Below are 25,916 nucleotides of genomic sequence, written 5' to 3' on the forward strand. Positions count from 1 at the left end.
CGTGCAGAGCTGTCTCATCCCAGTCATCATTGCACGTTCTGGCTGAAATGTCCATAATGCAGATTCTCTCCAGGCAAACGTGCAAATCAGGTGTATAGTATTGTAAGGCGCAATCCATTTGTCATTTTAGATCAGCGACTTTTGCTGTGATGTCAGGTAGTTTTGATACCCGCAAACCAGATCCGGTCCAGATCCTGGAAAGTTGTTTTCGTGAACAATGACGAAATTATTTCATTGACGACCCATGACGAGACGCGTGCGCGAGTTAGGAGACGAGACTAGAGAAAATGTTTGAGGAACTGTCAGACATTTAGATTCGGAGATTTCAGCCTGTTGCTGTAATCTGTCAAAAGCTGCAGCCGCTCCTTGTTTGGACACGCCCACCACCTGGATGCACTACACACCTGCTGTCACACATAAACACGCGCGCTCACACACACACGTACACTGTTGAGTTTATTCATTGATGCAATGATGAGTGAATTCGTAGCTTCAACAAAGGGGTTCGTTGGTGGGAAACGGCGAGATGATGCTTAACATCCATCAGAAAGAAAAACACAACGCGTTGTAGAGGGAGGTGCCAATAAATGTGCCAGCATACAGCAACGAAGGTCTGTAGGCTACTGTGGTCTATGTAAAGTTAAAATAGTTAAACGCACTTAACAGCTTCGTTATTGAGGCACGCAGATTTGCTGCTTTGATCCGGTTTATTGTGTGATTGATGACATGCGTAATGGAATGTAGGCTACATAGTTGTGGAACATTAAACAAGGCAAACTGTAATTCAACTTGACAAATGAGTGCGTGGCAAACTGGACAAACTGAAGCGGTCAACAAAACTACGGCTGACCAGCTCTCCTCTCTCTGGCAAACCAGCGCCAGAGCCCCCCATCACCATGGCAACCAAAAAAAACAATCCATAAAACCATTGATCACTATCCATGACGACTTATATGGCTCCTACACAGATAGAATAATGATTAAACATCTCGTTCTGGCAAACAACCAGCTGTTTGCACGCTACTTTTGTTCTGAAGTGTTAACACTCTCCTTCCGCTTCCGGTCTGCCAGCCGTCACTATCTCGAATAAGAAACAAAAAAACGAAACAAGGAATTTGCAAAAACCAAATTTCGGCCGTTATTTGATTTGGATCTTTTCGTTTTTTCGTTTTATTGGGCCGAAAGCAAAAACCGTTTTTCCGTTTTTGGTTTAAAACGAAAAAAAGAAAAGGGGGCGCTGTTTCTGTTATTTCGTTTTTTGGTTTTGTCAGAAAAACGGATTATACTTTGATACCCGGACCGAGGGAGGGGGCAGAGAAGCGAACAGCTCAAGAAAGAAGAAAAGGTTTTTGCCTCCAGAGGAAGTATTTGTAAAGGGGTCTCGTAGCGGGAGGAAGCGAGTAAGGAGCTAGGCTCTTCTATGGCTCAGTCGGCTACTAACGGTGTGGAGCAGGATCTGGCCAGCAAGAGACTGCACTCAAGGTAGGAACCCAAGGCGAGCATAGGGAGATCAAATATGACTTCAGTGGCCGAAACGATAGGAGGGAGACAGCTGGGAGCGGCTGGAAAGACAAAAAGGAGGGAATGCCAGCTCAGGGCTTTGCTTAAGGAGGAGCTAGTCGGGGTGAACTTGCCCAGCCAGCTTTCACTGATTTAAAGCTTCAGACCCAGTCACAGTTGCAGCCAGACAGCCCAGTTCCAAGCCTCGTTCCTGGCTCGGGTCATTGAGTCGCTGTGGCTGGATTATACAGACTGAGGGGAGCCTTAGAAGAAGTGGACAAGAGGGGAATATTTCAAGGATAGATTGTTTACAGTATTGAAACATTCACAGTGCACATGGCTTTGCTTTAGAGGTGCCATGTGGGTCCAGAATCATACCAGAGTGATGACTTATAGGATACGTTAATATCTGTCATAAAGTTTTCAGTTTTACACCTCATTAACATACAAAGTGTGATACCAGTGTTGCTTCTCATTTGCAAATGTTCTGGCTTCCATTACTTTACCATTACCAGAGTTACTCCAGTATTTGCATTTAGTAAATGTCGTCTGACAAGTTTGCCAGCAGCTTTGTTTTTCAGACTGTGTTGGTGGTTATTTTTCCATTTATTTATATCTAGCTTATGGTTACAGCTGTTATTACATGCATTAATCATGTTCTGTCTCAATAGATAAACTGTTCTCTTCCAGAAAATACAATTTATTGCCCTTATTGTCTCCTCTACCATGTGACTAATGGTATCAATTAAATAAAGTTTTGATGTGTTAAAGTTAAATCAAGGTGATATACTGCAAGTTTATAGGTTGTTTATGTTTTTAGAGGAAAATATGCAAGCTGGAGTTGTGTCTTGCTTTCTTTTTTGTAAAAGCACAACATTGTGACATAGCACTATGCCAGTGACTGTGACACAGAGCAGGCTGCTGGGAATGTTAATAAGTGTTGATCTGAGAAGTGACATTCATAAAGCCTGCAAGGTTGTCAGGTCCGTGACAATAAGCACACACACAAAGAGAGGGCAAAGACGAAGTGGCTAGGTCTTTGCTCTGGTCACCACACAATTGTTTTGTATTTATTTTACAAACAGGTAAAATGATTAAATGACCTAGACTGAAGGTTGTGGATATTTGTTTGTGCTGTAGTGTTAAAACAAAAAGGATGAGACACAAAGCAAATATTGTCTGGTTGCCTTTTGTTTATAAACCACTCCAATAAAATTCCCTTCTTTTGTAGTCAGAATGAAAACCATGACAGGCTTTGGTAAGATGCAGTTCCAGAGGAAATATTCAAAAGGTTTGCAAAGCAGTTTGATATGCTGATAAATGCCAAACAAGTGGACATTACTAGTACATTTAAGGTATGAATTTGCTATAGTAAGGGTTTGACGTTCTTGCTTCCAGCCATGGCATTTAAATGGAACTTGTCACTATTTCAACCAAATACTTTATCAAATTTCCTCCATTAGCTTTTGAAATGGCAAAACTCTTTGAATAATCCAATTATTATTCTGTTATTCTCTGTAACGTTTTTCACCGTGAGAGAATGATACCACCCAAGTAAAACTACCACTGAAAACATGGTTAAGAAGAACAGAAATAGAGTTAAAATCCATCTTTTAATGGTATTCATACAAATGAAGAAAATGGGAGACAGTTCCGCTCTAACTGAAAGAGACATGCTCTGCAAGAGGAAAAACATTCCTAGAGAGTTTCTCTTTGGTTTCCCTGACAACAGGCCATGGTAGTCTGTAATTATGGCTGTGCTACTACTCAGAGCTCAGAGCTTTCTTAGCTAAGCCAAGAATCATGGCAGCAGACCTTTTTAATATGAATAAAGGACATAAAAGGAAATGCTCTGAAACAGTATCAGCGTATTAGGCATCACCTACTTACAGCACCTGTATTTGTTTAAGTGGAATTTCATACATAAGTTATTCATAATTATTACTCAAACTAGGTTTGTTTCTTATGTATTACCATTTTTGGATTATCTTGGTTCTCCAACGATCTGATAATGTTTACTTTAGGAGTATTTTGTCTTTATTCATTCCTTATAAAAATTCTAAGGCTAAATTAAATTTTTAATCTCACTTTAAAATTCCAGATATTTTTATTTTATTTATTTATTTTTTTTGCATAATCCTATTATAAAAGTTGAGAGTCTACTTTAAAGACTCACTACAGAACATTTGGAGATTTTCTTGATGTTGCACCACCTATCTACGGCTAATCTCCATTCAGTAAAAGACATCTTAGCTCTGCCTCCTTCTTTTTCTCACTTTCTCTAACAATGTCTTCTTACGTTTCGTTGCTGAATCAGCCTTGATGAGCATTCAGAATGGCTAGAATTTATATCTCCTTGCTATCTGGTGACGTGGTGCATAAAGCCAAACTTGGCTGCAACATTGTGCGGCGTCCTGGAGGAAAAAGTTGTAAAGTGCCGTTTCTCAGCCTCAGGATGCTGCTCCTGGTACGCCTTAAAAAATTCATATTAAAGATCTCACTCTGCTAGAAAGCAAGTCCGAAACACAGAGTTTAAAGCTCAGAAATTTACATAGTGCGTCTTTAAGAGGACTTGTTTAGAAAGTCTAACAAAAGTACCTTTTAATGCATGGGAATTTTTTGTCTTGTGCTTGGTTATGTTAAAGAAATGAAGAACCACAGTATCATCGATTGTGTTTAAAAACTTATGGTACCATTGAGAAGAGGACTTTGATTTTAATTGAATCATTACAAGTCCTTAACCTGGCACAGCCCATGCAGCCGTATTGTTTTGCCTCACCATGTCTAAGCAACTTGTACAGTGTCATACTCACCTCATTCACTGATCTACATCATAATTTAGTGAATTAGTACATTTTTCATCTGGATTTTGTTCTTGTTGAAAGTTGTTTGCTGGTTTTAAATGAACTGAAATGGCTACTTCTGTTTCTTTAGCTGACTCCCTAAGAGTATCCAGTATGTCACATGCATGTCACAGTGCTGCCATGGTAGCGGCGCTGGGAGATTGTCTCACTTAGACCACAGGCCGGGCTATTATGGGACGAGTGTGTCCCAAACAGACCAATTAGACGGGTAATCAGAGGATAGAATGGTAGACTTCTCAGCACAAAACTGCTTGTACTCCAACCACAAAGTTGGTAAGAACGAAAGTTGCTGTGTAAAAATGCTGCCATGGAAACTAAACATTTATGTTGAAGTTTTGTAGTCTCGTTTTTTATTTAAATACGTTCATAAACTTGTTGTTGTCGGATTTTGTCTGTTTCTTATTTCATTTTTGTTCTTGGTCTTTTTTTCTCTCTCTGATCTTTCTTTGCTTTTTCAGGGTTTTATAGTTCAGGTGTGGTTGTAAAAAAAAGACCAATCACTTTCTCTCTCACGTCAACTTCGAGCTTTCCACTGAAACAAAATATTAATAGTTACCTGCTATTTGATCAGTTCAGTTCAGTTAGTGTAACATCAAATCATAGCAAAAATCATCTTTAAGGCACTTGTAAGAGAAATGCAAAGTTTTTAATGCTTCATCGTTTGCCATGCTCCTTCAAACATACTTCACTAAATTCCTTGCAGAATCTATCCATCTCTGACTGGATAGACCCGGTTTTTATTCTGTTTTACCTCCATCCAGCATTCCCTGCATTGTTCACTGCACAAAACCCAGTCATGACCAATACTCAAGGCCATTTTTTAATTTCCTCACATTGGTCAGATTTGTCGGTGAGATTTTAAGTGAGATCAACCACTTTTTTTTAATTTACTTTTGCTTTGTAAGTACTTGTTGAAAACTGTGTGTTGCATTACAAAACCTTCCATATGTTTAGTGTCTTTAGTCTCAGCAGCTGTCTTTTTAAGACACATTGTCTAGTGGTGTTTAAACTATAAATGTGGTTGTTCAATTTGAAAGAAAATATTCCTTTTGAAAGCTTTTATAACTGCACTGACCTTGAACTATACCTCCATGAAGCTCTGGCTATTAGTGCCTGCTCCACTTTCCTGTTTTCCCTGGTAGCCTTAGCAGAGTCTACATCTCTGTGGTTCTATCTGTTGGTAAATTGTTCAGATCTAGTTACTGGAATTTTCAGTTCAGAGCCAGAGAGTTACAAAGCTGCAGCATTTCTTGCATTGGGGCCAAAGTAGCAGTAGCTATTTTAAGGTTACCCAGAGGATGACCTTGCACATTTTGTAGGACTGTTATCTACAGTTGTAATCAGTTCCAGCCACATTCCAGTGTCCAGGCTTGCTTCTGTGTTTACCAACCCTTATGAAGTATGTTAAAGTACTTTTGGCTCACTACTGAGTTCTGAAACAACAGCAAAATGTATTTGTAATGAGCAACGATCTGTATTAGATCTTTGGCTGAATGATGGTCCGATCGATAACCAAAAACTTTATTTGTGCAACTTTGATCTATTTATAACAAAATATGAATATTTTAAACAAAATGCATATACATTTCTAAATCAAATGTCAGATGTTGTGCTTACAAGTCTAATTTAAGCATTAAGTTTTCTACACTGCACACAATTATTTAAAAAAAAAACTTAAGAGGCACAGCTAATCTCTATTATTTATTCATTTATTACTTTTATTTTCAAGCTTTAACTCTTGCCGCTTCAAAACACTTAAAAAAATAAAAAGGTTGCCCTTTCCTAAATAAGAGGCTTATTTGAGCTTGGTAACAATTACCTGCAAGTGCAGTTAAACTGTGGCACATCTCTCCTAATTTATTTTGAGGTAAACAATATAATACCTCATAGAAATGCAATAACATCATTAGATATTATTTATAGTGGGAATGAAATTTCATTTGCCCAGGTCAGGTGCTCACTAATAAAAACATAGTGTTCTTTTCCTTGTTTAATAATTAAATTTAGCGGATCTTCTTCTTGTTGTGGTGCATTTTTTTCCCTCTTCTACTACTAATATTGCTGTAAAAAAAAAAAAAAAAAAACATTTACTTGATCATGATAAAATTAAAAGGGTAAACATCAGCTTTTACTTCAGGACATGAAAATAACCAAACATGGTAAAAATAGTAGGCTCTGACATGTTGGCATCAGTTTTGGAGACGCCTGCATGTAATTTTGTGGTAAATTTGAGATGTCACAATATAAAACTAAAGAATGATTGTAAATAAGGTTAACTGCTTTGGTTTCATGGTGTTTGCAGTTTCCATATTAGCACCCTGTTGTGTCAGAAATGCCTTTGAAGATTAAATAGAGCAAAGTCTGTTGTTTGACTAGTCAGTAGCTACAGTGTTTTTCCATGCAGTTAAAGGGCGGACTTTTCAGAGAAAAGAAAATTTAGAGAAAATGGCCACCAGATTTGTTTTCCTTCAAAAGCAAAATGTACATTTCCAGAAACAACTCATCACATGGGGAGAAGACTTTGTAAAGTCAGAGCGATTAACCTGGTATTGAGCTATACACGCACACAGACTGAGAGAAAATATGTTTCAGCTGTTTGTTAACAACACTAATACGTTATTCTAAATCAGCCAAAACTGGTGGTGCTAAATTGTTAGCCTGTTCAAGATTTTGAGATTTATTTGGTCATTGGTAATATTTTAATATTTAAAAATAACTTCAAGGAAAACAGTTCATGTAATTCTAGTACATAGTCCCAAAATAAAGCCAGTGTTTTCCACATAAAAAGCTTAAATAATTAATGTTATACACATAATCTGTATATGATGAACAGCTTTTTTTTATGATTTTTGCTGCAAGATTTAACATGCAAAACATAATAATACACATGAAAACAGTAAACCTGAGGTGTATATTTTCTGATACTCCTCCTCGTGTGAGCAAAGCAGTTTTTAAAAACTGTTAATACAATTTTGATTTTGATACATCATCATTTTATCTGCATAATGATACAAGGGAAATGCATCCATCCATGACTTCTGAGCACATAGGAGTAAAGATGATTACCGACTAAAATAAGTTCCATCACATACCAAATAGAATTTGAGTAATAATTAGCAGTTGCCATGGTAACCAAGGCACTGTGGAAGTGGTAGGAGTTTTCTTCTCAACTTGGCATTTGAAATAGCTTATTTTATTCATTTTTATTTTTACAATTTAAGAATTACATTTATTTTTGTGATTATTTTATACATTGATACAAAGGATGATGTTTTTGGGGGGGATTTCGACTTGTGAAGCATCCAGTTATGAGTGATAAGGAATGAAAGTACTGCATTTAAAGTTCTTTCCATGAACACATTCATGCATCCATTGCTTTTCTTGTAAACATATTAAACTGTGTATTGACATTATAGGTCTTTTACCTCTTCTTCACTTAGTCTTGATTAATTGTCATGGCTGCTGACCTAATTATATTTCTGTTAGTGTCAGCAGATAGGTGGATTAGTCAGGGCTACTCACTGCGCTGTATGGTCTACAGGTGATAGGATTAGCATTTCTCTTGTCTCTTTCATTCTTTTTCTGTCTCTCATTGAGGTAGTGGTCAAACTTGAACTAGCTTTTCCATAATTGACTGTACCTCTGCTCTCAGCTGGAATATTCCCCGTGATACATCTTTCCTCTATTGGTTTGTAAAGTAACAGATGCCATTGTTGCAGTGGAGGAAAGGTTGAAGAGGATCAAATAAGTGGGCATATTTCTTTTGTGGAGCGCAAGAACTGATGGACATAACAGCTGCGGACGTCTCAACATCTTCATGTTGTTTGCATAGATTGAACTTTGATGTCTTTGCTAAGTAAAAAGATGGTTTAACAGGACCTGCTTTTTTGTGGCATATTCTACAATTCCCAACTGAATGTTTTGGCCACAGGATTAAAAGAATTGCCATTCCCATTTTTAAGGACTTTTGAGGACTTAAACACAGATTTTATTCTTGGTTGTTTTCAGACTGGTTCTGACTTCCAGCTGGATTGTATCCAGAATGGCTGCAGGATTGCTGACATTGGATTCTTTTCAGCTGTTTGATTGAAAATATGGACTCAAAATGGAGAGTTAGTATGTTTAAAAAGTCTAAGCCTGGTATCTGTGGTATACATAGTAGAACTGTTAATCCTATGTAAAGGATTATTGCTATATTATAGCTTATAGATTATTGCTATAACTTGTCTTTAATATTACCTTAATGGCATTTGAGCCTTGCCCTCTGACTGGAGCAGAGAAGGCCATGTGTAGACTGGTCCACTGTGGAGCCCGACCTCAATCTGTGCTAAGGCCTTTACACTTGGAGCTTCAGGTGTATGTGGACAAAACACGAACCAAGCAAAAACACAGGTACTGTATTGAAAAGCTCCAATACAGATATAGTCATTTGCCACTTTAAAGCAGATTTTTACAATCTAAATGACCTGTGGGTGCACAAATCAGGCCATGTGGAGAAAATCTGACCAGAACATTTTTTTCTGGTTTGCTATTGTAATTACTATTTATTACAACCACAGCTCCATTGATTAATAGATTTGTGGAGGCAGAAATAAACAGCCCACAAAGTTAAAAAAAAAAGAAGCTCGTTCTTCCGTCTTCGTGCTGTTCCTTTTGAATTGAGCCTTTGGTAAAACAGATTAAATTCAAGGATAATCCTTGCTTATCTCTATTTTTTGTTGTATCTTATGTGGAATTTAAAGTGCAACCAAATTAGCTGGTCTTTACTTTATCCTGGATTATACAATGAATGTGGAGTGTGTACTTTGTGGGTTGAACTATTTCATTAGAAGGATTTTTTGCTCTGACTATGTGTGTATTCCGAAATGCTTTTGAAGTACCTGAGTGGTACACTCAGGAAACACAGTGTTGCTTACTTGCATCACTTATGACACATGATCGTTTATCATAGTACATAATAATAGTGTGGCTATGCCTTTGGGTCAAAGCATTATATAGCTGTTAAATGACTAAAATGCAAAACGACTAAAGCAAGGTCAACTGCACTGTAGAAGCTTGACTTGGTTTTTGTTAAAAATGAAGGCTGTAACATTCAAAAGTGTCACTAGACACAGAAAAATAAGATTACTTTTATTTTCATACTGTCAAAGTGTACAAGGGTAAGATATTTGCAATATCTTTGTATAATTAATAATCAGTGCAAGAGAACTGTATGTCTTTACACCACTGACATGAGCAGTAATGAGTGAAAAGTGCAACACCTTCTTGAGGTGCTCATCTTAGAGCTTAGACTCAGTTGCTAAGGCAACGGTCCACAGAAATAACTACAGACCTTGTTGTCATGGAGATATTTCCAGTTTGTTCCTCACCATGAGATGATGTTGCACCTCCACTGTAAAACTATCCATATTACTGGACATATTTATCAGTGATAGTGCAAGTAAACGTGTGCTGATTTTTTTTTTTTTTTTTTACTTTTCACATGTGTGCGCCACTCAGGATGGAGGCCTCATGCTTGGAGTTGGCCTTGGAAGGAGAGCGGCTGTGCAAAGCCGGGGATTTTAAAGGGGGAACAGCCTTTTTTGAAGCTGCCGTGCAGGTCGGCACGGAAGACCTGAAGACTCTCAGTGCCATCTACAGCCAGCTGGGCAATGCCTACTTTTACCTCAAGGAGTATGGGAAAGCCCTGGAGTACCACAAACATGACCTTACCTTGGCAAGGTGAGCACTTAATCTCAAAACTGTGCTGCATGTAGCGCTATATAACTCGGTTATTGACCGATCTTTGATAAAAACTTAGTTTGGTGAAAAAATGAAAATGTAAAAAAAATGTAGTTTATAATATATTTTTAAATCATCAACAGATTTTACCTTTAGATTTTAAAAGTAGGGACTAACTTGTCATATCTGTGTAGTCATTTTATTCTTTAACAGGAGCTCCACTCAGCAGTAAGCTGTTTACTGGTATGTGGGAACAAGGTGCTTACAATATGTTGAGATGTAGCCAGTTTTTTGCAGTCAGCTCATCAGAGAACTGTCAGTAGAACAAATTTTAAATCTCACTATTACTGAGGCCAGTTAAGTTAAAATCCGAAGCTTTTTTGCAATGAGAAAAGTCTTCAATATTATATTTTGGTCTTCTTTCAAATAAAAGATACTCCACAAGTGTCACTGAAGGTATGACATAATCTATCCCAACTTCTATTTTGTTGACTGTCATCATACCTAAAACCATTTCACAACTGCTAGAAAAGTATACCGATTGGTCTGAATTGTTCTACCTTGTCTCAGAACCAGAGACAATGGATCCTCTTGAGATCGGGATGTTGCACATATTTCAAGAATCTGGTGGCCTTGCAGTAACACATATTCAGGAGTATTTAGTTACAGAATTAGCTTAAAAAAACATTAAAAAAAAATTACATAAAAAAAAAAAAAATCCAAGAAAAAAAAAATAGGGGGACGTTTTGTAGTAAAAGTCCACAACTACAAGTAGGATATTTAAATAGGAAGTAATTTGGTGTCCTGCAGTGAGCACAGCTGGTACTTCAGCAGGGAAGTGATTAAAAACCACAGGGACATTTAGCTCGTTACATTACAGTATCACCAGGACCACTTGGATCTGGTTCCTGCAAGTAAGCAAATAAAATGACAAATGTATCATCCAGTTTAAACTCTGTTCCAGCACCTTAATAGTTTCTAGTTGACTAACAGATAAGCACAAGGGAGCCATCTTTGTCTGCATCACCAAATCAAAAATTGGTTTCCTTTCTTATTTTAGAACCATAGGAGACCGAATTGGAGAAGGAAAAGCAAGTGGTAACCTTGGTAACACACTGAAAGTGTTGGGTCGCTTTGATGAGGCTGTTGTCTGCTGCCAAAGACATCTGGATATTTCTCAAGAGCAAGGTGACAAGGTAACATGTTGCACTACAAACAGAGCATTGCCTGTCTAAATGAACTGACACAATAAACAAAGGATGGGTTAAAACAACCCCAATATCCACACTTTGTCCTAAACTCATCTGGCTTTACTGTTGTTTTGCAGGTTGGAGAGGCCAGAGCTCTTTATAACATCGGGAACGTATTTCACGCTAAAGGCAAACAGCAGCTGTGGGGCTGCACCCAGGAACCAGGGGACCTGCCTCCTGATGTCAGAGAGACGTTGCAAAGAGCTACTGGCTTTTACGAGTATGTATTGTCAACAGTCTATTGGACATCAGTCACATTCGTAGCAATAAAAGTAAAAATTTACTTCATGTCTTCTGTACTTAAGTTTGCAAGATTGTGGACTAGTTGGTTTTGATCAAATACAAAACAATATTTACATGACTGCTCTCAAGTCCCTAATGATTAAAAGCCACCCCGCCACACACTGCAACCATCTTTACAGCTGGATTGAAGTCCACAGTCTTACTGAGTCTTACTAATTGCTTCTCTGCTCACAGCAGTTCAATTATTCTGCCTTATAGTCCAGTGTTATGACATACAAAATAAGCTATTATTTCTACAAGATCCTCTCCAGCAGAGAGAAGCTGTGCAATTTTTGTGTTAGCAGCCAGTCTGGTTGGAATTTTACAAAGAAAATTTAATTCCTGAGACATTATACAGCCTTTTCAAAACCCCTTCATAAATGATCTGTGCCCCAATAGTTTTTTTTTTCATAAAACAACAGTTGATATCAAAAGTTTAAAATAAAATCTTACAGAGGATACATATATTATTATTTTAACTATTATATGTGCAAAGAAAGCAGAAAATGCTTACTTCTTTCCTCTAGCAACCTTCCTGCTTCTGTTCCCTGCTGACGCTTTGCTGCTTTTCTCTCCCCTCGGCTTGCATTTCTCTGCCAGTATTCTTATTTTTCTACTCAAGACACTTATGAGCAACGGCTCCTGAATACTCATTAATCAATGTACTTAGTGGTAGATTTAGTTGGATAATTTTTTAAGACTTTTACAATCTTGTCAGTGTCACGACAGTGTGGCTTGCTATAAATAGCAGAGGCCTTATCTACAGTTACTAACGAGCTAAAGCTAACTAGCCGCAATATGCCTTTTCCTTTCTACAGATGACTTTTACAAACTTCTACAGAGGACCAACTTTAAACTTCTTTTAAAGTTTGTTTTTAATGTGCTTGTTGTTGATTCCTGCACCCTGCTGTAATGCTTTTAATGTTTTATGTAAAGCACTTTGAATTGTCTTGTATATGAAATGTGCTATACAAATAAACTTGCCTTGCAAGGATATATATGGCATTAAACTGATAACTAGCTGACCAAGTGAATAGTTATTATGTTGTTAACATGTGGGTACTGGTACTAAATGTTTCTACTTGCCTCTGCAGGATGAACCTGTGTTTGGTCAAAGAGCTCGGTGACAGAGCTGCTCAGGGGCGGGCCTACGGGAACCTTGGCAACACCCACTACCTACTGGGTAACTTTGTCGAAGCGATCAAGTTTCACCGTCAGGTGAGAAATCTGGGATGCTTACCAGCTTCATAATCTGAGCAACAAACATGTCAGAAATGATGAGACTGTACAGCAGTACTGGGTGTCTATAGTAGCTTGTTTATGCGCCATGATGTCTTAAAGCCTCAGTGCAGCATAATGTAAAGCAGCCTTTTGTGTATGTTTTTTATTTTATGCCATCTAAAAACAAACAAGTGATGACTTGGCTTACTGTTGTGTTATAATAAAAATATATATACTATATTAATATAATAATAATAATAATAATAAATTTTATTTCAAGGCGCCTTTCAAGACCCAAGGTCACCTCACAAAGACAATTAAAATCAGTTAAAACATAAGACAAAACATCAAAACAAACATCATGCAGCAGACAGTTAAAAACATTAAGGTGAGAAGGCCAGTTTAAACAGATGAGTTTTAAGTTGGGATTTGAATGATGGAAGTGAGTCGATGTTACGGAGTTCAGGTGGGAGTGTGTTCCAGAGCTGGGGAGCAGAGCGACTGAAGGCTCTGCTCCCCATGGTGGTGAGACGGGCACGGGGCACAGAAAGGTGAATGGAGGAAGATGATCTGAGAGTGCGGGAGGGAGTAGCTATATGGAGTAGGTCAGACAGATATGGAGGGGCCAGATTATGGAGACATTTGAAGGTGAAAAGCAGGATCTTGTAGTTGATTCTGAATTTTATTGGGAGCCAGTGAAGTTGTTTGAGAACCGGTGTGATGTGTTGAAAAGAAGGTGTGCAAGTGATAATCCGGGCAGCAGAGTTCTGAAGAAGCTGTAGTTTATGAAGTGATTTATCGGGGAGACCAAAAAGAAGTGAATTGCAATAATCGATTCTTGAGGTGACCAGACTGTGGACTAGGATAGCTGCAGCATGTGGAGTGAGAGATGAACGCAAGCGGTTGATATTTCGGAGGTGGAAGTAGGCAGACCGAGTGATGCTATTAATGTGTGAATGAAATGAAAGGGTGCTATCGAAAATGACGCCGAGACTTTAATTAATATATTAATTTTAGCATCATGTTTATGCACCTACAGACTATAGTTCATCTAACTTCACTAAGTGAAAAAGCAAACAGTATGTGATTACTTCTTACTAAAAAGAAGATCCTCACTTGCTTGGATGCTACCCTGGCTAAAATTTTCCATGCAAAATAACAAGACTCGTCAGTTTGTTTAAGAGTGGAGGAGGACCGAGCCCCATTTAAATACTTTACTGCTTTTGTCATTTCATTATATCCAATTTTTGTTTAGTCAGATTTAAAACAAATTGAAAACATGACAGGCGTGGCAGTGGCTGGAAAGAAAGAGAGGATAAAGAAGTGTTTAATCATGATTCAGGATTTTTTCGTTATGCAAAATCAGCAGCTGTGCTGGCTTTTTAAGTTTTATTTGGAGCAAATTTTACCTAGATGTATTTTTCAGTGTACCACAATCAATCTCTTGCTGTACCAGCACACGATGTTCAGAGATTCTTGTGATCACATAGAAGAAAATAGGGAATTGGTTCTCAGTGAATCACTGAAACTATGGCTTCAGGCACTCCCTCCTTGTGTTTTCCTGTCACTCACCATTTTAAACCACTTCTTTCCTCCTGAGAGAAACCAGCCTCTCCTCTGTTTCCCATTACAAATCTATCAGTGTGCAATAAGGGAGAGCTTTCTGCCTATAAAGGGAATCACAGGGGGGAGATTTGAGTTACCAATGCTGCAGCAGCACCTCTGGTCAGAAAAAAACAGAACAGAGTGTGCAGCCTGAACTTGTGTAACTGTCTCTGCTTGTGCACCAAGTAAAAATAATAATAATAATAATAATAAAATTAAATTAATAAATAAATAAAATAAAATAAAATGAAGAAAATAATTCTGTCAAGTTAAACAAAATTACAGTATAATTTAACTTTCAGTCATTAGTTGTGGCACAGATCAAGATATTGTCCTCATGTTGTTTCAACCTTGCTTCCTTGGCATTTAAAGCGATTATCCATTGCCAAAGAATTTGGGGACAAAGCAGCTGAACGGCGAGCCTACAGTAACCTTGGCAATGCCCTGATATTCCTGGGACAGTTCAACACAGCCACAGATTACTACAGGTAAGAGAGAGTGCAGTCTGACATCTAGTGGAGGGATGAGGAAGTGAAACTAGGACTACTTTGATGCATTTCATACACTCTTGTTTTGTAGAAAAACACTGCAGCTCTCCAGACAGTTGAGGGACCAGGTGGTGGAGGCTCAGGCCTGTTACAGCCTGGGAAACACCTACACTCTTCTGCAGCAGTACGAGAGGGCCATAGACTATCATCTGAAACACCTGTACATAGCTCAAGAGCTCACTGACAGGTAGAGGGAGCTGAAACAAAAACAAATGCATGAACACAGGAGCAGGTTTAAAGATTTCTAAGTATATTAATTTCTCAATAGGGTTGGTGAGGGTCGTGCCTGCTGGAGTCTTGGAAATGCGTATGTATCTTTAGGGAACCATAAACAAGCTCTCCACTATGCTCGTAAGCACTTGGAAATCTCCAAAGAGGTGAGATATTTTAAAAACGCTAAAATTAAAATGAAAAAAACCCTAAATCTTTTCTAAATACATCTTTCTGGAGTGATGGCCTCTTGCTTTTGACCATTTTTGTTTGTCTTTCCATATCATCTTCAGATTGGAGACAGAAATGGGGAACTGACAGCCAGAATGAATGTGGAGCAGCTGATGGAGGTCCTGGGAGTCAATGAGAGTGATCTTTCACCCTCCAGTTCAGAGTTTGAGATGCAAGGTAAAGCTGAAACAAAAGAAAAGCCTTCCAAAGTCTTGAATTGGAGCAGTTCAATGGAGTTTGATGTGGTTTGCTTTGGTTTTCCTCAGTCAGGAAGCCTTAACAGTCAATTTATTACATCACTTTAAATAACATCACATCTCATTTTCCCTTGAAACATGTCTGAATATGAGTCTGGTTGTTAAATGCTGTTTTACACAATAGTTGATGTTTACAAACACTAGTATAGTCAGTATATATGGACAGTCATATAAAAAGGATTTATACATGCAGTTTTGAGTGGGATCTGTAAACACCAGGCAATGATAAACATAACTGCAAACATTGTTTAGAAAATCAGCTGTAAACAGTGATTTTGAATGCCTCTTTATACGGCCCACAGCAGGAAAATGGGGACCACTCCGCTCATGTTCCTCCACTCATTCAAGACACAGCTCAGATTTTATTGTTCTTGCTTGAGGTAATTAGACTAAACGCTACACTGAATCAGAATTTTTAAACATGGCGGTCACATCATTTTAGGTTGTTCTTTATAGCTACGCCCCCTGTTCCTGATGAAGGTGTTTCTTTAGGACAGAGTTGGTGCCAAGTCTGAATTTATTTGGTACTGGATTCATTGTTTTGTAGGCTAGAACAGAAAGAAATGGTTTTGTTAAGCCATAAGTAAAAAGAAGACTGATCTCTGCCATCTTTGGCTCATAATAGCCGTTTAATATATAGAGGAAAACAAGGACAGAAACAAGCTATTTGGTTTTAGTGTCCTTATAAAAACTGTTGTTTTTCGAGCAACATTTGTGTTTACATTCTTTAATTCATACACAATCATAGGCATGCAACTAGAAATAAAAAAATGTATTAGTTGAAAGAAGCGAGACTTTCTAAAATTCAAGTTCATTATGCATTATTCCTTTCCATCATTTTTCCCCTTTTTTGTGTAACCAGATCTCTGAAACATATAAACATCTGTGTAAGCACAGATACTATAAGGTGGGTCACAGTAAAAAGCCCTGTTTCTTTGCATACATACTATATGTATGACTGTCTGAAAGAAATACCTGTATGTTTGCTGTCTTTACGCTGTGGTTAAGGCAAAGTGCTTAAAATTTGTTTATATGAGAGCAACAACAATCATCATCAAGCAACCGAATCAATTTAGAAACAGATCTGAACTCAAATCAAGTTGAAACTTTACGAATAACTTTAAACTACAGACATTATGCCTTTTTAATTTCTGCATTTGACAAACAGCAATTCTGGGCTTAAGCAAACTAACCAGATGTGTGTGTGTACACAGTGACCATATTAAATATAAAACCAACTTAAGGTGAGACAGTGTCTGTGTTATGTCTGGACCGAGGCTAAATATGTCAGAAAGTTGTTTTTATTTCCTTCTTTCTTTCTTTTATTATTTTAGGGAATTGTTAAATAATCTACTGCCTCACACATTAAGACATTTGAGCCGTTTTACAATAATGAAACATGAAGAAGCTTTTATATCTGCACAATCCTGCTGGCCTTTGCGTGTTGTTTGTGTTCATGAACCCTCCTCAGGGCAGATACTCACACCCTCGTCCTACATTTCTCTCTTTAGAGCAGAGATGGCAAACAGATGCTTATTCAGTTTGTTTGCCTGGCTGTCTGCCTCATATCCACATCGAACTTCATGAGACCACCGCTGACTTTAAACTACTAAAGAAGGATAAACAAATTGCAAGCATAAACCAACTCATAAAACCATTTTAGGCCTTTTGAGAGATTCTAAAGTTATAAAATAGCACATCTAAATCTAATGGGATGTGATGTAATGTGTAATTTTGTTTTTATTTTTTGTAGGAGCAAGGCCTAAAATCACAAAGAGAAACAGCATGGACAGTGTAGAACTGTGGAAGTACTCTTCAGATAAGGTGATTTGACTTATCATTGCTCTAAAGAAAATGTGCATGTGAAGCATGTGTCCTCCTTAAGTGGTTGTCAGTTTCTAACAGTATGCTCTATTACTACAGAATGGTGACAATCAAAGCTTAGAAAGTATACCAAGGAAATCCAAGAGTCAGCTGTCGCAGCCTGGTAAAAGAAAAGGTTACTCTGACAGTCAGTCATCGGATGAAAGGCCCTGGTTGGACTCTCCTGTTGACACTGATGACATCACTGTGCAAGTCCCGCCTCCAGTGCCTGTGAGTAGCTACAGCTTTACTGCTGTATTACATGTTTACTTTGCATCCTCCTTGTTGCAGCATTGCAGTCGACATTTATCAACTCCAAATGCGAGTTATTGCAGATTTTTTAATAGAAAATTTGCACAAGACTCCTTTTCATGTATATCTATTAGGCTATAAACCTTGGAACATTTATTTTCAGCCAAGCCATGATATGTAATATATCTCAACATGTTGGCTTTGAATTAGATTTTTTAGGTTTAATTGCAGCCGTTGTATCCGTGAATAGGTTTTTGGCCCGGCAGCTTCTAAGCCACATTTGATCGCTTGACAATGATAATTGTTAAAGTGCCTTTAGCTGGCTCTGACCCAAAGATTTAGTTGAAAATCTAATCTTTGGACACACATTTTCTTTTATTGGTTTAAGCTGAGTAGTTTCTAAAAAGTGGATGTCATGTGAAAGATAGATACTGTTCTTCAATACTGAGGCTCAGAGTGTATGTTTTAGACAAGAAGTCATCATCGTCTGCATCATCAGGTGATGATCTGTGTAGAAGAACAGAAATGAATGAGCTGCTTTGTCCTTCTGCTACAGTGGTGTTAATCTTTGTAATCTGAGTGATATAAGAAAAAAGAAAAACCCATCAGTTTACAGATAGAGCATTCATATTTGTTTATATGCTTCTGTGCTAGTAATGGCTATCTGTCTTTTTATCCTTATCTCATGATTGCATTAGCTCTTAGACATCTGGTCGTAGTTTCTTTTAGGTATTAAGGTTACTTTAGGATACAAAATGTCTTTTAGCTGAAGAATGAATTAATTATTAATAGAATATTTTTACATAAATGTGTAATAAAATAAAACAATGATAACATTATTTTTCCAGAAATGTTTAATTTACTGTGATGAAGCTCTGCAGCTGTGCTCTTTTTGTACATACAGTCAGTGTTGTATCTCAGAAACAGAATGTTGGATTTTAAACACATTTACTCAGATACTGAATTGGTGACATTAGTACCACCTTGAAACAGCTGTGATTGTGTAGCTTATCTGTGCTGCTTAGTGCGAAGTATCCATGTTAAAAAATGTATAGCTGATATAAATGAAGCATTGTCACCTGCCAAGGCTTCTGTTACAGAGTAAAAGTAGGAATATAGTTCACAATTTCACTTCTTAATTTGATGTTACTTAAAACCAGAGTGGAAAAAAAATCTATTTTATTATGAAATTATTGTCAAAATGAACACCAGCACATGGATCATGAGGATCTCATCGCACTAATACCACCATAATGACTTCTATGGGGGAAAAAATTATTGGCTTAGTGTGTCATATAACAAGTTGAAATTTGTTAAATGAAATTCAGCCCCTAGTGACCATCAGTGACACTAAACTTTTATTGGCTTCAGAGCTCTGATCTTGTTTTATATTTTTGTTTTAATACTTGCACAGTATTAAGAAAACATGCAATATGCAATGTCACTGCTGAATGCTTCGATAACTTTACAACTTCTATGGTGTATATAATGCTAATTTCAGGTATATTAGCACTTCTGCACCTGCATGCTAATTAGATGTAAAACATGCACAAAGCAGAACTTCTTCTAAATGGAACGCAGACTTTATTGACACATCTGTGCTTGTTCTGTTTCAAACATGAATATTCATGGTAACTTTGTTGAATTCCTCCCTACACAGTGTTATAAACTCCATGTTACAAAAAGGACAAACATGAATGTGAACTGCAAAGTTACTTGCGTAGGTAGAAATTCCAGTTTATTTTTTTATTTAATTATCTTATTTCTTTATTGAATTAACTATTTCATTAATAATTATTACTTCAAACTAAAATCACAAATCTAGGACTTACTGCAACAGGTAAGACAACCGATTGCTTGTAAAGGTTTTACTCCAATTCTCATAACTTAGTTTCTCTACTTCTCCCACTCTCTCTCTATTTTCGTTCTCTCCTCATCATCACGTGTTCCTTTCTCTCTTGTTCCGTCACTTTGGCCTACTTGATTAATTGGACATCACAGAGAGGGGAGTGACGTGACCATGAGGCCAAGGACGCAGGACGGAAACTTTTAAAGTATTTACTACACTTGAATGGACTTTTTAAAGTGCAAAAATAGTTTGTTTCTGTCAACTGAGAATGTTGGCAGTAACTGTTAGCAATGAGTGTATTCATAACTACACCCATCTTTCTAAACCCCCCTCATTTGTCCACTCCAGTTTTCCCTCTGAGCTGATAATGTGACCTTGATCACAGAGCCGCTACCCTCCCCACAGGGTCAAACGCCCAGCTTCCCATAATGAGTTGTTTTCCCACAGTGGGTGAACAGGACAAAAATGGCCTGCCAGAGAGCAGCAGAACGAGGGAGAGAGAGAGAGGAGGAGGTAGTATGAAGATAAAAGAGGGCTGTAACAGGGATATAGGAGGAGAGGAAATCAGAGGGAGGTAGTCGTGTAGCAGGAAAGTAGAGAGAGGGAGAGAGTTTTGTAAAGTGGTGGGTGAAAGCTGGGGAGGAGGAGGTGTGAGACAGACAGAGAGCTGAGAGTCAAGAAGTATAGAGGACAAAGAAGTATTACCACCGGTAAGATGTTTCACTTGTGTCTTATAGCTCAAATAACAACACTATGCAAAGTATTCCAGAAGTTGCTCTTTTTAAAAAGAAACAAAACAAAAAAAAACAGTATTTCATCCATAGAAGTGTGAATGCCACAACAACAAGCTGAAGGTTTTACTGCATGTACAGATAGTTTCGCCTGGTTTATAATGAGCATGCAAAGCTTAAGTCAAGAACTTCTTTTTTTGTTGCTTGAACAGTTGTCTGATTTTCCCATCTAGATAAAATAAAACTGAATCCCACAATAGAACAGTTTAGGAATTTGATGTCTGCTGACCTACTTCACATCTCGCTGCAGGGCAACATTATTTCAGCCTTATCCACTGGTTGGCGTTAATGTTGTCATATCTTTTTTCCATATTTGTTAAAACGTGGAATAGAAGTGAAGTCAAACATTTTATTGATTGGTAAAGCAAGATTGATTAAAAACAATCAGTCTTTGTGGTTTCATTCGACTTATGCTTCAATTAACCCACTTTTTTACCAAAATATTTACTTTTTATAATAAAGGGAATGTTTTTATTTTGTTATTGTAAGATGTCTTAACATGCACCAGGTACATACATAGTCGGAATCAGTTCTAGCATCAATTGTCCAACTTTTGCACTGACATTCTTATTATTTAGTGAAAAAGTAAGTACTCAGAATAAAAGAAATACACTGCTTAAATTTACAAACACGCGTAATCTCTAATCCTAAACACGTATTTTATGTCCTGTAGTTTGTTAACACTGCCAATGATTGTAGCTGCTTCCTGCTTTCAAACATTTAACTATTGGATTGCGTTAGCTTAAAAAAAAAATCTTAGTTTAGTAGTGGCATGAAAATTCGGTGGCTAACTCAACCACACAACCGCAAGGGGATATTCACAGCTTTTTATTGCAGGATTCATCAACACAGCTGCTATAGTTTAGAGGACTAGTTAGCTGACTTTGGTTTAAATTCTTGAACTCAAAAAAGTTGTGCTTGTTTTATACAACTTATGTGCCCTTACAGGCTAACATGCCTGTCACTCCATGTCATTAAACAGTAAGAGCCTCCACCTGACGGAACAAAGAGATTCTGCATCAACTATACAAATAATTTTCTGGAAGTTGCAATGATTTAAATAAGAGTTGCTACAAACTTTAATAAATTATCTCACTGTATTTGAACTATTTCTTCATAAACTGATCTATAGTACTGAACTTCCATTCTTTGTTTTTAAATAAATTACACTGAAGGTAAATGATAAAATACTACACCAGAAAATTGACTCTGTATAGTTAATTCCTGATTAATTTACAGGTGGAATTTCTCATATGTAAAATTTATTAATCATACATTTTAAGCACAACTATTAAGATCTAATAGCTTTTCTTAGTTATTATATTTTGAAATCTTTAATTAACCTCTGAAACCTTTTGAAGTCCCCTAGGGAGGCATGTTTCCTGCTTTTTGAAACTGTCTTGCTTTCTGGCAATTTCAACACATATGACTGAGATTTTAATTTATTGATTTGTGATAACATGGTGTGTGAAACAGGAATAGTCACATCCTCTTTTTAACTGTTAAAACTGCATCTTGGATCTTACACGCTATGTATAATCCAACCTATTGATGTAGTTAATCATTTTATTTAAAAATCTAGTTTGTTAGCAGTTTAATGTCTTCACGGGTGTTCTGGGTCAGCAGATGGATTTTTGTTTTGACTCCATGTAACACACTCATTTTATTGCTGCTGCTGTACATTAGCCGTCATAATATTGCAGCCTAAGTCGCCAGAATGTTTCAGTAGTGCTGGTCAAACATTGTACGATCCACATGTCCTTTTCTTATGAGTTGCTTTGACAGCTTTTATACATAAATGATTCATTTTAGTGTTGAAGCCTGGACATATTTTTGACTTTGTGATTCTGGCTGAATGTAGTCGGTAGTATACGACCTGCTATCTGATAACAAACAATAAAAGAGAGATAAAAGGGGGTGGGGTGTTTGTGATTTTGTGATTGATTGATCTAATTGTTTTTCTCTAAATTTAAAGTTATGGACATTTAGTATTTTCTGGGTTTGCATGGGTTGTTTCATTTGTTGCAGATGTTTATTTCATGACATTGAATCACCTTCAGTATCTAGGCCAAGGTATTCTTACCAGGAAGACCATCCCTTGTGAGTTAAGATTATTTCTCTGCACAAGATCTTGGAAATCTTCATTATGCAACCCATATTGGCATATAGGTTAATTATTTCACCTAAAGATTCACTTTCCTGTATCTAGGATCAAATTAACATCATCACGTAATACAGAAAATTAACCCATATGAACCTTTTGTCAGCATGAAATACATTGTGATGCTACAAAAATCTAAGAAAGTCCATTAGTATTAATTGACTGATGATTACAGAAAATTTAGAAAAAAATAACCTTCATGAGAAAAGTCATTGACAAATAAAAACGAGTAGAACAGGGCCTCACTTGCAGCCAGCTCAGATACCTCTAAAAGTATCTTTATATTCAACAGACACCAGTAAATACCATAAAGAGAATGTTCATTTCAAATAAACAAAAGCATAGTAGAGATGTTTGTTTTTTTTCTTTTGGGGATGTGGGTGTTAAACTAAAGTGAGACTTTTGCCGTTGCAGAAGCTGGGCCGTGACCCCTCCGATGAAGACTGCTTCTTTGACCTCCTCAGCAAGTTCCAGAGCAGCCGCATGGATGACCAGCGCTGCCATCTTGATGACCAGCAGAACGGAGACAATGGAGAAGGCGCTACGAACACACCGAACTTGAACGAGATGATAGGTTAGGAATTTAAATTGTAGAAGCTCAGCATTAGTTGGAAGTTTGTCTCTTTAAAATTTGACTTTTTCCCCCCCCGTCTTTTAGATCCTGCAATTACCACTTCACCCCAGACAGAGGAACTGTTTGATTTGATTGCTAGTTCTCAGAGCCGTCGTCTTGATGATCAGCGTGTTAATGTTGGTAACCTCCCAGGTCTTAGGATTACCCATAACAACCTGGGACATCTGGTTGGGGAAGGAGATCATCAAGAGCCCAGCGATGACTTCTTCAATATGCTTATAAAGTGCCAGGTGAGGACACAATTATTTTACAAACTTAGTTTAAAATTGTTGAACTTAAAAAGTTCCTGTGAAATATAATTCAGTTGAACTGATGTCTTACCAGTCTACATCAAATGCCAGGTGATATTCATGTAGACTTACTTGCTTCTATACTAAATTTATTCATCTTTCTTGCTCCAGTCCTCAAGGATTGATGACCAGCGGTGCTCCCCACCAGAAGCAGGTCCTCATGCTCCTACAGTGCCTGACGAAGACTTCTTCAGTCTAATACAGAGAGTGCAGGCCAAGCGTATGGATGAGCAGCGCGTCCAGTTGCCCTCAGATGACCAGGCCAGCCCTCAGTCCCCTGATCCAGAACCCCCTGGTGGCTTTTCCAGCTAGAACTTTATGAATAAATTCTCAAAACTTCATGTCAAAGAAAAGAATAGCAAAAGAAGCGGAAAAAGAGAGAGAGAAAAAAAAAAGAAAAAAGATGAGCTCATATTGAAAGAGAGCACTGAAGGGTGAACCAACAAGATTTCTAATAATGAGATCAATTCTATGTGCAATAGGTGGTGCCCTGTTAAATGTTGCTTGACGTGTTATTTACTAAATAAGTGTAAATGTATTGGGACAACAACTGCAACTGGATGATGGAGCGAGGGATTGGTGTTTGAGATGACTTAACAACAGAGATATAGTATATATACTCAATCTAATGCCTTAATCAGAATGACCCATTTCAGACCCAAGATTGTATTCCCCAGCGTTAGATGGTGGGCATACAGTATGATACGGACAGTTAAGGTAAAACATATTTCTTTTTATAGAAACAGTATTGTTTAAAGTGACAAGTGGTCACTGAAGTTTCATAACACAAATATTTCTGTTCATTTTAGACAAATTTATTTCACTAATGCCCCGATCAAAGTTGCTTTTCATTTTTTATGATTCCTACTAATAGAAGAGTGTTATTTGTTCAGTAACAGTATTGAGGTTGGCCCTCCAGTGCTGATCAAAACTGCTTTCACTAATGGATAACCAGACTGCTTTTTTTCCCCTCCACTTTAACGTTTTTGTTTAAATTAAAAATATCATTTATCACATAAATGTTATTTTTATGCAGTTAAAAAAAATCTTTTAACATATGCAGTAATTAAGAGTACTGAGCAAAAGATGTGGAATAGCTGTTTATTTTATAGATGTGCGGTAATTTATGCTTAATGTTTCTGCCTGGCTTTTAAAGTAATGCTTTCAGCTGCCTATTTAAACATCTGACAGCAAACTGCTGCTTACTGCTGTTAACTTTTGACATTAAAGCTGACCGATAAGACAGACATGTCATAGTTTTGAACGCCATAACTCTAAGCTGTGTTGTTTTATACTGCCTCTCTGTGGCCAGAACTTTTATTACCTCTGTGAAATTACAGGTTTCTGTCTGTTGAAACATTTTCTCTTGTTTTGTTCATTTGTACCGTAAATGTGGAGATTTTTGCAAACCATTTCATAAAGATTCATAAAGCTTTATCAAAATCACATAGATCCACATGTGATTTCCACGATTTCTGTTGCTGTTACAAAATTAGCAAGACGTACAAACTGCAGTTAGAAAGCTTAAACTGGTGAAGAGCTTGAGAAATATTCACTGCACAGAACATTTATTTCATGGAAAAAAATACGGTACTAAAACTATTTGACATTGAGGCTAACTTTTTATTCAGAAATAGTGCATACCTCATTTGTATCTCAAAGCTTATTTGAACTTAGAGATATTGATATGTGAACCAGGTGGATCTTGTCATTTCTGATTCATCCTTCTTTGATAATCAACACATTGGGAGCTACAGTTAATATATAACTTTTCTGTCTTTTTTTGTGAATTAACTTTTAGAAAATGCCTGGTACGCTTCTAATTGTTTTTGCCATAATTTGTACATATAAATATATTTTGTATTTATGTTTCTTTTGAGGACATGAAAATGTTCCTTCATGCTTTTAATAAAATGTTTCAGATGTTTATTTGGGTACTGTTTGAATTTAGTTACTTTTATATAGTTTCCATACACCACTTCTTTTTAAGCTTCAGAAAACTGCACCAATGCTACTCATTTGTATGTCACAGTAAACATACTGTGTGTTTGAGAATATTAGTGCTATCTAAGAGCCACACAATCCACTGAATGGAATTGGATTTCTCAAGTGGTTTTGGGTGGAACAACACACAAAGGGCTGACCAAACGTGTTGGGCAACTACATCTATAGTTACATAACCAAGGTTGAGTAGGAATGTAAAGCATTTATTAAGAAACAAAGAAACTTATTCCCCTTGTCATCTCGGTAGCAGTGGAAGTACGCTGTACTAGATTCGTCCATGTGAATAATTTCACCTCACTCCAACATGACTCCTGCTCTTATTCTGTGACATAATTTTTCTGGTTTTCGACATTCATTTGGGTCTGATCATTATTATTCATCAC

At 37.2% G+C, this 25,916-nt stretch overlaps 1 protein-coding gene across 1 annotated transcript; it reads left to right on the forward strand.

The window, feature by feature from the left end:
* The first annotated feature begins 849 nt into the window (after positions 1–849).
* Positions 850–25,456, forward strand: gpsm1b (G protein signaling modulator 1b). The gene is made up of 14 exons (XM_041969866.1): positions 850–1,482; positions 9,864–10,085; positions 11,146–11,281; positions 11,413–11,555; positions 12,712–12,835; positions 14,816–14,931; positions 15,023–15,178; positions 15,260–15,368; positions 15,495–15,609; positions 17,443–17,513; positions 17,613–17,783; positions 23,020–23,179; positions 23,264–23,469; positions 23,641–25,456. Exons 1-14 carry the CDS (start codon positions 1,421–1,423, stop codon positions 23,839–23,841), a joined length of 1,992 nt encoding a protein of 663 aa, XP_041825800.1. The 5' UTR covers positions 850–1,420; the 3' UTR covers positions 23,842–25,456.
* The last annotated feature ends 460 nt before the right edge of the window (positions 25,457–25,916 follow it).

This window comes from Melanotaenia boesemani, chromosome 19 (assembly GCF_017639745.1).
Source record: "Melanotaenia boesemani isolate fMelBoe1 chromosome 19, fMelBoe1.pri, whole genome shotgun sequence".
Classification (NCBI taxonomy): domain Eukaryota; kingdom Metazoa; phylum Chordata; class Actinopteri; order Atheriniformes; family Melanotaeniidae; genus Melanotaenia; species Melanotaenia boesemani.